General features: G+C 56.8%; 1 protein-coding gene across 1 annotated transcript in view; it reads right to left on the reverse strand.

Moving 5' to 3' along the window:
• The window catches only part of ABLIM2 (actin binding LIM protein family member 2), a 111,953-nt gene extending 97,432 nt beyond the window's left edge, over nucleotides 1-14,521 (reverse strand). Inside the window, exons 1-5 of the mRNA XM_065877288.1 lie at nucleotides 14,376-14,521; nucleotides 12,119-12,155; nucleotides 11,584-11,692; nucleotides 10,940-11,083; nucleotides 2,427-2,610 (exon numbers count right to left, since the gene is read on the reverse strand). Coding sequence (XP_065733360.1) covers nucleotides 2,427-2,610; nucleotides 10,940-11,083; nucleotides 11,584-11,692; nucleotides 12,119-12,155; nucleotides 14,376-14,521 — 620 coding nt within the window. The remainder of the gene's footprint in view (nucleotides 1-2,426; nucleotides 2,611-10,939; nucleotides 11,084-11,583; nucleotides 11,693-12,118; nucleotides 12,156-14,375) is intronic.
• Between the last annotated feature and the right edge of the window lie 670 nt (nucleotides 14,522-15,191).

Consider the following 15,191-nt stretch of genomic DNA (forward strand, 5'->3'; position numbering starts at 1 on the left):
AGGCAGAGAGCTGGGTGGTCACAGGGGTCCCTTCTTTCGTCTTCCCTCTGTTAGTCCTGAGCTGCCTGTGCCCCAGTATCCCAAAACAGTTGTTTTGTATATTTTTTCCAGTTTTCTAGTTTTTTATAGTGGGTGGATAAGTCCAGGCCCAGTGACTCCAGCACGACAGAGCTGTCAGATATTATTTTTAAAATATCGGATTACAGAGGTGATCTTTCAAACCCACTGTGATTATGTCACCCCTTGTCTCTAAGCTACGTGCACAGAAATCAAACATGCAGATTATCCTTGGGGGAACCTTGACCCACGCACGCTGCAATGACACACGGTGACTCTTCCGTTAGAAATGTCCCTTGTCATTGCTCCTTCCTGGCCCAGTACCTCCTCCCACCCCCACCCCCAACAAAAGCTTCCCTTTCCGCCTAGAGCACGTGCCACAACTACAGTAAACAGCGGTAACAACACTCAACAAGTCCCCTTTCCACTGGGTGCGGTGAGACAGAGAGAACAGAGAATAAACCCTGGGGGTTTCATTCTTTGTTTTCTAGACAGAACATTCCCCCTGGGAGCAATGTGTCTGGGGCTGTGGTGGGTGGGAGGGAGGGGGGAGGGGGGAGGCAGGACGCCCACGTGGGAGGGCTGCCTGCTGCTGCCCCCAAGCCCCAGAGGTGCAGGGCAGAGAGGGGAGCAGGTGTAGCCTTGCTGCCGGGGCTGAGGACCTCATTCTGTCTCTAGCGGCCATTCACTGGACACCTGCTCCGTGGCAGGCGGCAGGCGCCGGAGGAGTCAGCTCCAGTCCCTGCCCACGTGGTGCTCCCCTCAAGCAGCTCCGGGACACGGTGCCACAGAAGGGTTGTAGGGCCCAGGTGCAGGGGAGCCGCGAGGAGGGAGAGGGAGGGGCTGCTTTCCCGGAGGGAGGCTGGGGGAGGTGGCTCTTGCTGCACTGCTGTGTCCCCAGATGCTGCACCCGTAGGGTCTGGGCTAATGCAGCTCCAAGTCACCAGAGCCAGCCTGGGGCCTGGCCCACGTAGGCATTTAGAAAAGCCTGGACGAATGAATGAATGAAGGAATGAAGGGACTGGAACAGACTGTGAAGCTCCTCTCAGCCAGGCTGGGAGGCTCAGACTTTCTCGTGGAGGCCATGGGGGTGGGGTGGAGGAGTGACAGGCAGAGGGAAAACAGGGACCCCAGTGTGGAGGCCTTGGCAGGACTCCAGGGAGGTGAGTTCTGGTTCTGAGTAAGGCAGTGGCTGGGCCGATTTCGGAAGTTCATGGGGGGCAACCTGGGAAGACGCCCATGCTTGGGGCCCGTGTGCCTGGTGGGTTGGGCGCCAGTGCCACCTACAGATCAGGGACTTGGGTACAGAGAGGCAGGGTGTGCAGGTGGGATGTGCCAGGACGGTGAAGGAGAGGGGAGCGACAGTGGGTGGGCACGGAGAGGCCAAAGCATGGACACTGCAGGCACCAACATGAGAGGAGACAAGGTGGAGGCTGCAGACAGGAGAGGGGTTGGTTGGGGGGGGGCCGAGAAGGCACAGGCGGGGGGAGAGCACCTCTCCAGAAGCCATCAGAGGCCTCGTGCTGGCAGTCTCAGAACCCACGGGCCTCTGCATCCCAGAAAGAGGGCTTGGTCCTGCGCTGCAGGCAAGGGGTGGGGGCCTGCAAGGTGTGCGGCTGGATGAAGGTGTGCTTCAGAGCAGGGCCAGGGTCCACCTGCCATCCCTTGGCTGGGTCCTGCCTCCCTCCCAGCCATATGAGACAATGGGAGGGAGGGAAGGAGGGAGGGAGGGAGGATGGAGGGAGGGAGGAGGGAGGAGGGAGGGAGGGAGGGAGGAGGGAGGAGGGAGGAGGGAAGAGGGAGGGGGAGGAGGGAGGGAGGGAGAAGGGAGGAGGGAGGGAAGAGGGAGGGGGAGGAGGGAGGAGGGAGGGGGAGGAGGGAGGAGGGAGGGAGAAGGGAGGAGGGAGGGAAGAGGGAGGGGGAGGAGGGAGGAGGGAGGGGGAGGAGGGAGGAGGGAGGGAGGGAGGGAGGGAAGGAGGGAGGGAGGGAGGATGGAGGGAGGGAGGAGGGAGGAGGGAGGGAGGGAGGGAAGGAGGGAGGGAGGGAGGATGGAGGGAGGGAGGAGGGAGGAGGGAGGGGGAGGAGGGATGGGGAGGAGGGAGGAGGGAGGGAGGATAGAGGAGGGAGGGAGGAGGGAGGGGAGGAGAGGGGGAGGAGGGAGGAGGGAGGGAGGAGGGAGGGGAGGGAGAGAGGAGGGAGGGGGAGGAGGGAGGGGGAGGAGGGAGGGAGGAGGGAGGAGGGAGGGGAGGAGGGAGGGGGAGGGGAGGAGGGAGGGGGGAGGGGAGGAGGGAGGGGGAGGGAGAGAGGAGGGAGGGAGGGGTCGGGAGGAGGGAGGGCTGGGGAGGAGCGCTTGCAGGTCCCACACTCACCGGCAGACGGCACACACGAAGCAGTTTGGGTGGTAGGTCTTGCCCAGCGCCGACACCACCTCGCCCTCGATGAACTGATCGCAGCTGAAGCAGCGGGTCCCGTACAGTCTCTGGTAGTCCTGGGTGCAGATGTACTCGCCCTGCCGCACGAAGAAGCCGCCCTCGGCCAGGTCACAGCCGCATTCTGGGGACACACGGGAGGGGCCGAGGTAGCAGGTGACCACCAGCTCCCCAGTCCCGACAGGCCCCAGGCGTATCCCTCACTACACACAGGCTTCGGTGCGAACTCAGGGTGGCTCGCTGAACCCTCGGGGGGCCAGGCCCTAAGCACAGACTCCAGCTCCGGCCCCTCAGCCTGGAGACGAGTGGCTTTTCTCGTGGAAGCTTCTAGAAAGGGGCACGGACCCGGGATGAGAAGCAGACTGTGCTGAGGGGCCAGCCCAGCGCCTCCTCGCCTCCTGAGCCCACCAGGGATGCAGTGCTGATGCCCCAGGAGCCCCCCCCCAACCCCCGCTCCTCCAGGTGGGCTGTTCCCAGCAGGAAAACAACAGATGGGGAGGCGGTTCACACCTGAGCACCTACCGCGTGCTAGGCCCTGTTCTGGGTGGGAGGATCCTCTGACCACAGTGAGGCTTCCTGACCCCCCTCCACCCGTCTCCCCCAACATGGACGAGGCCAGACCCCCTGCAAAAGGGAGAGAGGCCGGGCACACTCACACTGACCCCTAATATACCTCCTGCCCCAGGGAGGACCAGGGGGACGTTGCCAGGCGGAGGATGGAGTGCCTGCCCTCAGGACAGGCCCCAGGGCACATGGGAACCGGGCTTGGCTCCAGAAGGAGCAGCCTTTGCGCCCTCCCTGCGGAGACCCAGCCTGCCAGCCCGTCAGGGCGGGGTCTTTGTGGGTTGCAGCCCCCTAGCCAGAGCCTTGGAATACCATGTAGCCCATCTTTGAATCAACGCCTAAAAATTTTCACCAAAACTAACTGATTGCAGAGGCTGTAGTTTCTGGTGAACTGTGAGGATTGGCATCTTTAAATTTAACTAGTAGATCGTAGATGCCGAAGCAAGACCACTGACCTCTGTTTACAAAACCCAGAGACAGGCTCTGAGTAAAAGCAGGCATTTCACCTTGCTCCTCGTTTGCTAGGAAAGCCTATTGCCATCTCTTTCCCCCACAGAACTGCGTGCACATGTGACGTGTTTTAGAGGTGGAAGGCGCCTATGGCTCTCTGCAACAAAAATCCCTCCGTCTACGTGGAAATTGATTTATTAGGAATTTCTTATGGCCACAAGGCTCTAAATATTTAATAGCTTATTCTGGGTAGTGTTGTTATGACTGCTACTAGTATAAAGCTATCAAAACAATACGTATGTTGTAAATTTTGGTAAATTATTATTACGTGGATAGAGGACAAGCTTTTCACAGTGCAGCCCTTGACGGCACGGATGGTGGTGGTCGAGGGGAGCTCCTGGTGTCTGATCAAGGGAGCCCCGACTTTTAAACTCCACCTTGTTTGGTGCCCTGGGGGATTGGAAGGCAAGGGCAGCCGAGCAGCCTTCCTCCACTGCAGGTGGCTTCTCAGGCTGGTCAGTTTGGGAAGAGCAAGTGTGGGAGTCTGAATCTCCAAGGGTCTTGGGGTCCCCGGGGGTCAGGTCTGCTTGGTCTGGTCAGCAGTGCCCTTTCAGCTTATGCACCGGTCAGTGCACACGACCCAGGACCTGGGGGCTCCGGGTGGCTCTGCCAGGTGGGACCCACTCAGCTCAGCTCCCACCCCTACACAGGGCGAGGTGGCGGGCCTCTCCCGGGTGTCCCCGTCCCCTCACCTGGGCCACAGGGCTGCCCGTGCTGTTGCCCGGTTACAGCCACCAGAGTGGCTGGAAATCCTTCCTTCCACATCGCCAAGGAGCTGTTGGTTCTTTGGACATAAAGCTGAGCAGCTGAAAGCCCAGACTCCAGGGCTGCCCGGGGGATGCAGGCTCCACTCGCGCACTATGCTGTGTGCCCCTGGGCAAATCCCTGATCTCTCTGGGCCCCCAAGTCCTCATCTGGGCTTACTCAGAGGTGAGAAGGGCAGCACAAAGGCGCATCCTATGCTAGCGTGACATAAGCCCCAAGTCGTGTGGGGCCACCATTCAGGCCATCGTTTTACTGACGTCACTCACCCCAGGAGACCCGAGGCCGGTGCCCAGCTCTAAATCCTCTCACCCAGCCCGAGAGTGAAAACCCTTTGTTCAATCTTGCACCACAGGGCTTCCCTGGTGGTGCAGTGGTTAAGAATCCGCCTGCCAATGCAGGGGACACGGGTTCGAGCCCTGGTCCGGGAAGATCCCGCATGCCGTGGACAACTAAGCCCGTGCGCCACAACTACTGAGCCTGCGCTCTAGAGCCCGCAAGCCACAACTTCTGAAGCCCGCGTGCTACAACTACTGAAGCCCACGCACCACAAATACTGAGCCTGCGCTCTAGATCCCGTGAGCCACAGCTACTGAAGCCCGTGCGCCTAGAGCCCGGGCTCCACAACAAGAGAAGCCACCGCAATGAGAAGCCCGTGCACCGCAACGAAGAGTAGGCCCCGCTCACCGCAACTGAAGAAAGCCTGCGTGCAGCAACAAAGGCCCAACACAGCCAAAATAAATACATTTATTTAAAAAAAGAAAATCTTCCACCACAGCGTAGGCCAAGCAGATGTACCCCGACTCGGGAAGAACAGGCTCCCTGAGGCCTCTGTAGGAGAATTAGTGTCTTTTTCAGTAAACGCTGCGTGTAACAATTCAGCCCTTGAGTGATGGGCTGGTTCACGGACACCCTTGGCTCCGGTACTAGGCTCATTTTTTTTCTTTTCTTTTTTTAAAGATTTATTGTTTATTTATTTTATTTATTTTTGGCTGTGTCAGGTCTTAGTTGCGGCACACAGGATCTTCGTTGAGGTGCACAGGCTTCTCTCTGGTGGCGTGCGAGCTCCAGGGCTCATTTTCTAATCTTCCTAAAGATATGACCGTATTGACTGTCCTTCGAAGGAGAAAAATGTGAAGAGGGATCTAGTGCCCCACTATAACCTGCATCTACATCACGGAGGCACCAGGAGACTGAATTAAAGCAGCTTTCCTGCCCCGAGAGCTGGGCCCGGCCAATGCTACGTCCTCCCTGCCCGGCCCCAGTCATCTCTGCTACTGACCGGATTGTAGCTGCCTGGGTCCACTAAGGTTGGGGCCAGACAGTAAACCCAGACCTCTGCCTGCTGAAAATCAAGAGTCCAAATTCGTTAATAATTTTGAACGTCCTCATCAAGACAATATATTCTCCTCACATTCCATCTGTCTGTCCAAGTAGCCGAGACCCAGTGAAGGGCACCAAGCAGCTGTGGGTGACCCGGAGCAACCCGCCCCCTATCTTTGGCGGTCACTGTGGTCACTTCTGAGAAACGGTCGGGAGGGGGCGGGCCATGGTGGGAAGACAATCTGTACCACTTTCTGGAATACCCTTTGGCATCGACTCAAAGGAATGTGAAAACCGCTCCTACCCTTTGACCCAGTCGTCTCTCTCTGGGACTCCGTCCCAAGGAACTGACCATGAACCTCCACGGAAGCTTTCTTGCATGGTGTTGGCTACAGCATCACTGCAGTATAATGTAGTAAATAAACGCTGGGCTTTAGAGACAGGCAGCCTGAGCATGAATGCTTCCTCCTGCTGCTTCCTGGCTGTGTGACCTGGGGCAAGTTACTTAACCTCTCTGAATCTCAGAGTCCTCATCTGTAACAAAGGGTTAACCATACTGATCACTCATGGGATGAGGCATAGGAAACTGACTAGCCCAATGCCGGGCTGGAATCCATGTAAACGTTTAAGAGCTGAGGAATGGCTAAGTCTGCTGCAGGCCGGGCATCTGAAGGAATCTGGGTATATACTGAAATTGATGTTGAAGGATGTATGATGGGGAAAGGGCTTACACAGTCCCTTAAAGAGGATAAATTGGGACACAGAAGTAAATATATGACAGGACTTCAGATTGAAAAGACTCTTACAAAGGAGAAGATTGGAAGGCTCTCTACCCAAATACGGACGGCAATTCCCCTGGGGTGGTCAGCTCAGGGATGCTCTTGTCCTGGTGTCTGGGAAGAGGAGAGAGTGATTGATGTTAAAACACAAAGCAGCCCGAGAACCCCAGGGCGTTCATGTGAGTTGGAGGGAGCTGGCTCAGGGCACCGTGGTCCCTGCCAGCCCAGGTCCTGACCTAACCTCTGCCTCAGATACTCCATCTGGAAATAACAGGCTCACGTCACCGGAGATGGCTTCCTGCCGTGACTTTCCACAATTCTGCCATGTGGGCCTGTTCTCATAAACGTCCCTGGAACGCAATCCCTTTGCCCCATTCCCTTGTCACCCCCAGTCACTAAGACCAGCTCTGGGTGTGTCTCTTCATGGTCCCCATGGGGTTGTGTCCTTGTGGACAACCCCACCTGCTGTTACCAAGTTACAGGCAGAGCTGGTGGCCTCTTCCCCCAACACACACACACACACACACACACACACACACACACACACACACACACAGGCTTCCCTCCCTCCTGTTTCCTTGGCTCATTCTGCAGCCATGAGCGCGCTCAGTCCTGCTGCCACACAGATCAGAAAACGCCTGCTTTCCTGAGGTCACACATGGTTGTGGCCTCATCTTTTCATCATTTCAGAGTCGGGGCCCTTGTTTCCAAGGCACCACGAGCAGGGTTACAAAAGATCCTGGTTGAAAACAAATGTTCTAGGGACTTTCCTGGCGGTCGAGTGGTTAAGACTCTGCGCTTCCAGAACCCAGACCTTCTGGCAGGGGGCGCCGGTTCAATCCCTGCTCCGGGAACTAAGATCCTGTATGCTGCGTGGTGCGGCCCCCCGCCACAAAAGTTCTAAAAGCGCAGAACTCCACTACACATAAAAGGTCAAGAGAACCAGATTTGTTTTCCTGTGCAAATTTCAGTTGTAGCAATGGTAACAGATTTCATTTTTTCTTGAGGATGTGCTATGTGCTGCATGTTGCTATGTTTCTATCTTACACAGATTCCCATTTTGTATTGTGAAACTAGAGCTGGCTGGATTTCAAGACAATCCAGAAGCAGACGCCCCCTCACACTCTCGTCCAAGCTGCCGTGGTCTCAGGCTGGGGCCCAGGCCCTTCTCCCCACCCTGCCCTGGCCTCCCCTCATCAGCACAGCATCCAGTGGTCCATGAAACTAAAATGGACAGGATCCTCCTGTGTTTTTTCTCTCGCGGTGTCGGAGCCCAGGTCCTCACGAGGACCCCCTTCCCCCCAGCCTTCCCCCACTCCCCCTCCTCATGCTACTCCAGACACACAGGCCTCGTGCTGTCCTGGAAACTGCCAGGCACACTTCCCTGCTTCAGTGTCACTGCACTGGCTGTTCCCTCTGGCTGCAGTGCTCTTCCCTCACCTCCTTCAAGTCTTCAAGCAAAGGTCACCTCCTCCACGAAGCCTGCCCTGATTACCCAATTTAAAATAGTAACTCCCCGGCACTCCCAGCCCCGTCTTTATCTTGCTCTTTGTCTTCCCCTTCCTAGCACTTCGCTTTCAGCGTAGGATGAAATTTGCTTGTTTATTCTATCTAGTGCTTATTGTCTGTCTCTCTGCCCTAGAATGTGATCTCCGCAAGGACAAGGATGTCTGTTTTGTTCATGGATGCATCCCAAGCACCCAGAACACTGCCCAGCACGGAGTATGTGCCCAATCGGGTTGTTGACTGGAAACTGAGGCTAAAAATCATGTCTAAGACCCACATGAGCTGGGAGTGGAAGAGGTGGGAATTGAACCCAGACCTTCTGGCATCAAAGCCCAAGCCTGAGGCAGCCAAGACGGTCTGGAGAATTATGTGATTTCTTTCACAGATTTTCAGGTTTAACTTTCAGATTTTGAGATGTAAACCAAGGCACATCAAGCCAGTCCCTGGGTGGCAGGAACCCAACACATCGGGATCTCCCGGATCAGAATTAGACACAGTTGTCTTCTGGGCTAACAGACCCTCCTTCGGTTGGCCTGGCAACACACCCACCCAGGGATGAACATGGCTGGAGTCAGTCAGTCCCCATCCTCCCATTACTCTTTGCTGGTGGAGTGGATGTGTGACCTAGTTCTAGCCAGCGAGTCATACAGGAAGCCTGTGTGGGCTTCCAGGGAAAAGGTTCTCCTCCCTGATCGAAGGGAGATTACCCTGATTACCCAATCGAAGTAATCATGCAGGGGGAGGGCCCCTTTGCCTGTGCACACCCCTGCCCAACTTCTTCCCCAGGGCTGAGTGTCAACCTGTGAGGATGTGATGTTTGGAGCTACAGCAGCCATCTCAAGACCACGAGGAGAGTTACTGCTGACATGTTTAAGATTGGGGGGGGGAGTTGGGGGTGGGGAGTGGAAAAAGAACCTCGTCTTTGATGACTTTTTTGAGCTGTTAAATTAACCAGCTCTGGGGGTGAGGAGGCTACCTCCAGAATTCCTGTTAAGATGATCCATATCCATGTAACTTAAGACACTATAAGTTGGGTCTTCTTTTTTATTCATCCAAGAGCACCCTCAATGATTCACAGACTTTGCATTTTCATGAGAGCCTGGATAAAAGATCAATCTAAGACTATGCAATCCTCAAGCTTCACAAAACACAACTTCTCAAAAGCTTGCAGGAAATCTCAGATGCTCCCTGTCACCCCTCAGCAGGTGAAGCAGACATGCCACCTGCTGAGGGCAGGGGCCCCGCTATGCCTGCAGGCTGACACGGCACCTGGCACAGAATGAATCTGTGGGTGGGCGGATGCGTGTCCGCCCCCTCCTCACTGGGATGCAGACCCTGCTGGGGGCCCTGCACCCCGTCCCTCCACGCCGGGTCTGGGGCAGAGCTGAGGCTCGTGGGAAGGGCTCCCCCGACTCTCGCCAGCTGCTCCCACAGGTGTCAACCAGGCGAGTCACACGTCACCCTTGCTTCCTGATCTTTAAGTGGAGACAACGCCTCAGCCCCCCTAATACTGGAGGACTTTGGAAGAAAACACACGGAAAGCACTGAGCTCCCAGGAAGCACTCAGCAGAGGTGACAGAAGGTGAGAGAAGGAAGCCTCCTCGGCAGGACCAGCAGGCTCCCTGGCAGCCCCTGAGGTTCAGTCCCCCTCCTTCGGCCCCGCTGCACCTTCCACACTGCGCCCCACACCGCGGGCACAGGCCTGGCCGCCTCCGACGGCCCAGCTCTCCTCTTCTTCCTTTGGCTGAACTTAGAGCTGAAACGCCACCTCCTCCGTGAAGCCTTCTCTGGAAGTTCCCAGATCCCTCCCGGTGGGCCACCTTCCCAGCACTCGGCTTCTACCACTAACACCCACCACTATTCCCGGCGAGCTGGAAGATTGATCTCCTCACCAGACCTCACCTGTCAAAGCTAAATCTCACGCCTTCCTACTTCGCGCTTTCCAAAGCCGGGCCTGGTACACAGTAGGGCCTCCTGAGGCCATGGTGGGCTGAGGGGACTCAGGCAGTTAACGGGCCCCGTGGTGCTGATAAAAGCCACATCGCTGGATTATCTTACATGTGGCGTATTTCCCACCTTTGCCCATAAAGCCCAGGGGCTCACTGCCCCCGCGGCCCGTCGAGGCCCACATGCGAATGTCTGTGCATCTCTGGACGTCGTTTCAAACCCGCAGGAAAGCAGGCTGTGATGACACTGCTTGCTGTCCAGAGGTAAGGAGGGGTTTGCAGGGCCATTAACAGAATCCTTTCTTTAAAACTCCCAATTCTTTGGGTTTGGACACTGTGTCAAATTGGTTTGATCTGCCCATCCCTTCCCCAAAATGCTACTTTCCATTTATCCTCAGGAAACTAAATGCAAATACACGAAACCCCATTGTGCACGACAGAATATGTAGTAACTTGAGCGTAGGGAGAAAGGTTAGGCTGGAAGGATGCTCTGAGCAAAGCCTGGCTCAGATAGAGGGATTTCACGTGATTTCTTTTACTTTCTTCTTATCTTTTTGGTATTATCTGAATTTAGTGATATTCATGTCATTTTTCATAATCAGAGAAAAAGCCGTGTTCATTTGGAGTGAACAGTAACGTTCCCAGTCCCGCTCTGGGAGGCTGCAGGGGCGCCCGAGGTTCGCGGCCCAGCTTAGGTCCTGCGTACCCTGCAGTGCTGAGTTCACGCCACCAGTGACGGCCATTTACCGTGTGGCTACGGGGCCCAGGTGGCCACTTTGCTCTGGCCAGTGGATCACGGACATGGCTACGGCCATCCGAGGACACTGCCCGGGACCTGGACCTCGTCCTCTGACCTTCCCCCTTGGGCAGATGCCCCCGTCACCCCCATAGGGGACACGGGCCACGCTGAAAAGATCACGCTGTCGTATGAAGGTTTGGGATCGGTTTTTCCAGCATCCCAGATCTAACGAGCTTCTGGGGCCCAGCGTGGCAGCTGGGAGGCGGGCTCGGCCACACGGCAGGGCTGTGCCTGGCTCCATCGCGGACACGGGTCGGCGCTCACCTTTGCAAACGAAGCACTGGATGTGGAAGTACTTGCTCTGCACCCGTAGCACCTCCCCCCTGCACACGTTCCCGCAGGTGTTACACAGGATCGCCGTGCTGGTCGGCTTCTCCGGGGCACTGCGGGCAGCCTGGGGCTCCGACACTGTGGGGAAAAGGCGCTGTGTTAGAAAGTGGGACACGCCGGGCACCGGTGAGCAAATCAGCGACCGTGCGAGGACTCGGGGCCCAACGCATCTCCCAGCACAACCCACAGGGCTTCGGGGGACCAGCGGAGGTCAGGTAATGTGAGACCCCGACAGCGGTCCTGTCCCCCACCTCCCAAAGGGCAGCCAATGCCCCTGCGGCCTTGACCTGGCACGACCGTGGCCCTCAGGGGTCTGGTGAGCTGGCCAGTCCTTCTGCAGCCAGGGACCCAGGTCCTCTCTCCTGAGAGTGCAGTAACCACATCCTCCTGTGAGCTCGCTTTGAATCCCCTCTGTGCCCTGGGGACAGGGACCTGAATATTGTCACTGTCCACCTTAGAGCCAGCCATGACCTAGGATGGCTGAGGAGGCACTGGAGACCCCCAGAGGGACAGGTCAGGTGGATGGTCAAAGGGCCCGACTGTAGGGCTCCTGGGGTCTAGGCAGGGCCGTCACCCACATCCTGCAAAGGTGCCCGCGGAGGCCGGCGTGCGGGACGCTGGGGCCCACGGCGGGTCTGTGCTCGGGGAGCTCCAGCCCAGGAGTGGCGGCAGCCAGGTGAGTACCAGCTGCAAGCCAAGCGGCAGAGCTGTGGTAGGGGGATGCCTAGGGGCTGGGGACCAGCTCTGTCCCAGCACAAGGAGGCGGTAGAGCCGCAGGCAGAGAGCACAGCCCACGACGGGGCCCCAGCAGCCCGATCCACCCCCCACTCAGGACCAGCCCAAGAAGGCACAGCCTGCCTCTGGCCAGTCTCCTGGGACACCCCTTGTAGCAGCCCCCCAGCCCCCATCAGAGGTCCCTGAGCCCCCTTTTCTCCACTGGGAAGCTCGCCCACTCCTCTGCCTGCCTCTGGGTCTCCGCCAGGCACGTGACGAAGGCTGACCCCCCGCCCAGCCAGCTCAGAGCAAACAGCCCTTGCCTTTCACAAGCGCGGGTCTCCGCTTAGATCCACATCTTCCAGTCCCACGCTCCCTTCTTGGTCTGGGGTCACTGACCTGAGGCTGAGGCAAGGGCGGGGTGCAGGTGGTGCACCTAGGGGACCCCGGGTGGCAGGAAGGAGTGGGGGCAGTGATGGCATGCTTTGAGCTGGACACCCCCTTGGAGCCCCTCCAGGGTGTCCCTCAGAAGGAAGGGGGCCGGGGCACGGGTCCTGCTCCCGTTGCCCCGGTGAGGGTTGCCCCAAAGCTGGAACGCCTGTCTCCCTTTCCTGGGCTGAATGAGTTCTGAGGTTTCTGCAGAGGCTGAAAGAGCCAGGGAGCCGCGGGCACCTGAGGCAGGGAGTCCGCAGGCCCAGGTGCACCACCCACCTGTACACCGCTGGAGCCACAGGGGGGCCCAGGGGAGGTGATGCGGGCCCAGAAGACACCCGCCACCTGGGATGCCCCAGATACACCACACTTCATTGGAGAGTTAAGCGCATTCATACACACACAATACACACGCAGAGACACACAGATATACACGTACATACACACAGAGACACACATACACACGGAGACACACATACATACATACACATACACAAAGAGACACATACACAAAGAGACACACAGACACACATACACATAGACATACATACACGTACACACACAGATACACACGAGACACACACACGTATACACACAGATACACATACATACACACACACAAACACATACATACACAGACACAACTATACATATGCACCCACACAGACATACACACATACACAGACATACAGATACACACACAGACACACAAATACACACAGACACACACAGAGAGACAGACATGCACACACACACATTTACAAAATCGCTGAACACCAGCACTGATTGAGTATCAGCCCCAGAAGGTCTCCTCATTCTTGTAAAAACGGAGGAAGTGGCTGTCAGACAGAGGAGGACATTTCTCCATCCAGTTTCCAGCCTGCCCCCCAGGCCCACCAGACCCTGTCCCGTCCCGGGAGCCCCGCTTCTGCAGCACAGGGCTCCCTCCTCTGGGTCCCATCCGCGGTGGGGAGTTTGACCGTGGAGGAAGACCTGGGCCACGCTGGGGACATCAGGCCTTCCAGGAGGAGGCTCTGAAGACCCCAAGGGTAGCAGGTGTCAGCTGTCTGGGGACAAAAGCCACACAGCCTGGAGACACAGGTGCCAAAAAGGAGACGATGGGCAAAAAAGAATCATTTGGTGTCGCCCTTAGTACCCCAGGCCCAGGGTCAAGGCCTGCCTGCGTTTCCAAGGGCGTCAGGACCAGACGGCAGACGGGACCGTGCAGAGCCCAGAGAGGGCCCCAGAGCTCTGTCTGCCGTCCTGGGAGCTGTGCTGACATTTCCACTCTGGTTTAAGCGGCAACATACGACGATCACAGAACTGCCTCATCCAGTACTTAGTAAAATGGGTAAAAGGGGGCAGAGAGCAAGGATGTCCCGGGCTGGAATTTAGGACTCCCTGTGCGGAACGAGCCATTGGACTTGAAGTTTGAAACCTCAGGTGGAGCCGGCTCATGGCTGTGCAAGGGCAGCCCCAGGGCTCACATGGGGCTGATGGGGCCCTGAGTCACCCTGTCCACACTGAGGCTAAATCAGGATTTGAGGGCGTGGCCGCAAAGATCTTCAACACTATTATCTTTTCATCCATTACGCATACAAAGGACCATGTGCCTCATGTCTCCATGGAGAGCCAGGCAAGGTCTACCCACCACCCGCGTGGAGGTGGGGGATCGGTGTCAGAGCCCTGGGCGCAGACGGGCTTCACCTCCTACATGCAGTAACCTGGAACTCCCAACCGTCTGTCCATCTGCCATCCGCCCTCTGCTCACAGCATCTGCCCCAGGGGATGCTAGGACCGTGGAAAGAAATGTTTGTCCAGCAAGCAGCCCAGGGTCCGGCGGACCATAAATGCTCAATACACAATAGCCACTGTCATTTTCAAGGATACACAGCCTGACATCACCAGTTTCCTGGTTACTGGAAATGCTGTTTGATTTGGGGTGAAAGCTGCTTTAAGAGGATCGTTTTTATGGAAGCACCAACTCTGCCCGCCTGGCGCGACCTCCACAACCTGCTGGGGCCTCTGGTGGCAGGGCGAGAGAGCAGGGTGCTGCCCCCTGGTGGTGGGAAGTAGACACTGCACAGAGGGGGCCTGTCTGTGCAGGTACCACCCGCGCAGGTGTTCCCTCCAACCCGCATCTGCCCCCTTGGCCCTGGGATCACAGCCTGAGAATCCTGTGGATTTGAGGTGTGGGCCTTATTACCCCTCAGGATGGACTTACTCCTCGAACCTCCTGCAGCTGCCCGATTGGGTGCTTTGCAAAGGGGACTGGTGCTCACAGCAGCCGTCAGAGCCAGTGCTGTGGTCACTGCTGCTGCCGCCCGGCGAGTGGACTGGGGCCAAGGAGCGGCGGCCCAGCTGGTACATGACTGCAACAAGGAGGGATCGGGACCCTCACGTGCCAGGACAGGACAGGAGTGGGCTCCTAGACAGGGATGCGACAGTTCTGGCCAGACCACATTACATCAAGAACTATCAAGACGTGAGCTATGAAGCCATCGGAAGGCACCTCAGATGCATGCTGCTAAGTGACAGAAGCCAGTCTGAAAAGGCCGCACACTGCGTGACTCCAACCCTATGACGTCATCAAAAAAGGCAAAACCACAGAGACCGTAAAAGATCGTTGGTTGTGAGGGGTGGGGAGGGAGGGATAAGTACAGGGATAAGGTGGTACACAGGGGTGAATACACGTCGTTACACGCTGGTCCAAACCCAGAGAACACTCAACACCAAGAGCGACCCCTGACGTAAACCGTGCACGCTAGTTAATAATAATATATCAAAACTGGTTCATCCGTTGTAACAAATGGAGCACACACAAACATTACAACACAACAGCAGATGCTAACAGGGGAAACTGGGGATTTGGGGTGGGGTGTATATGGGAACTCCTTACTTTCTGTTCAATTTTTCTATAAACTGAAAACTGCTCTAAGAAATAAAGTCTATTAAAAAGAAAAAACTTAAAAGAGAGAAAGAAACGGAGAGAGACACGAACTACCACACTCCAGACCTAACCCTGAAGGCAGCAGGCTCA

The sequence above is a fragment of the Phocoena phocoena genome, chromosome 5 (assembly GCF_963924675.1).
Source record: "Phocoena phocoena chromosome 5, mPhoPho1.1, whole genome shotgun sequence".
NCBI classification, from domain to species: domain Eukaryota; kingdom Metazoa; phylum Chordata; class Mammalia; order Artiodactyla; family Phocoenidae; genus Phocoena; species Phocoena phocoena.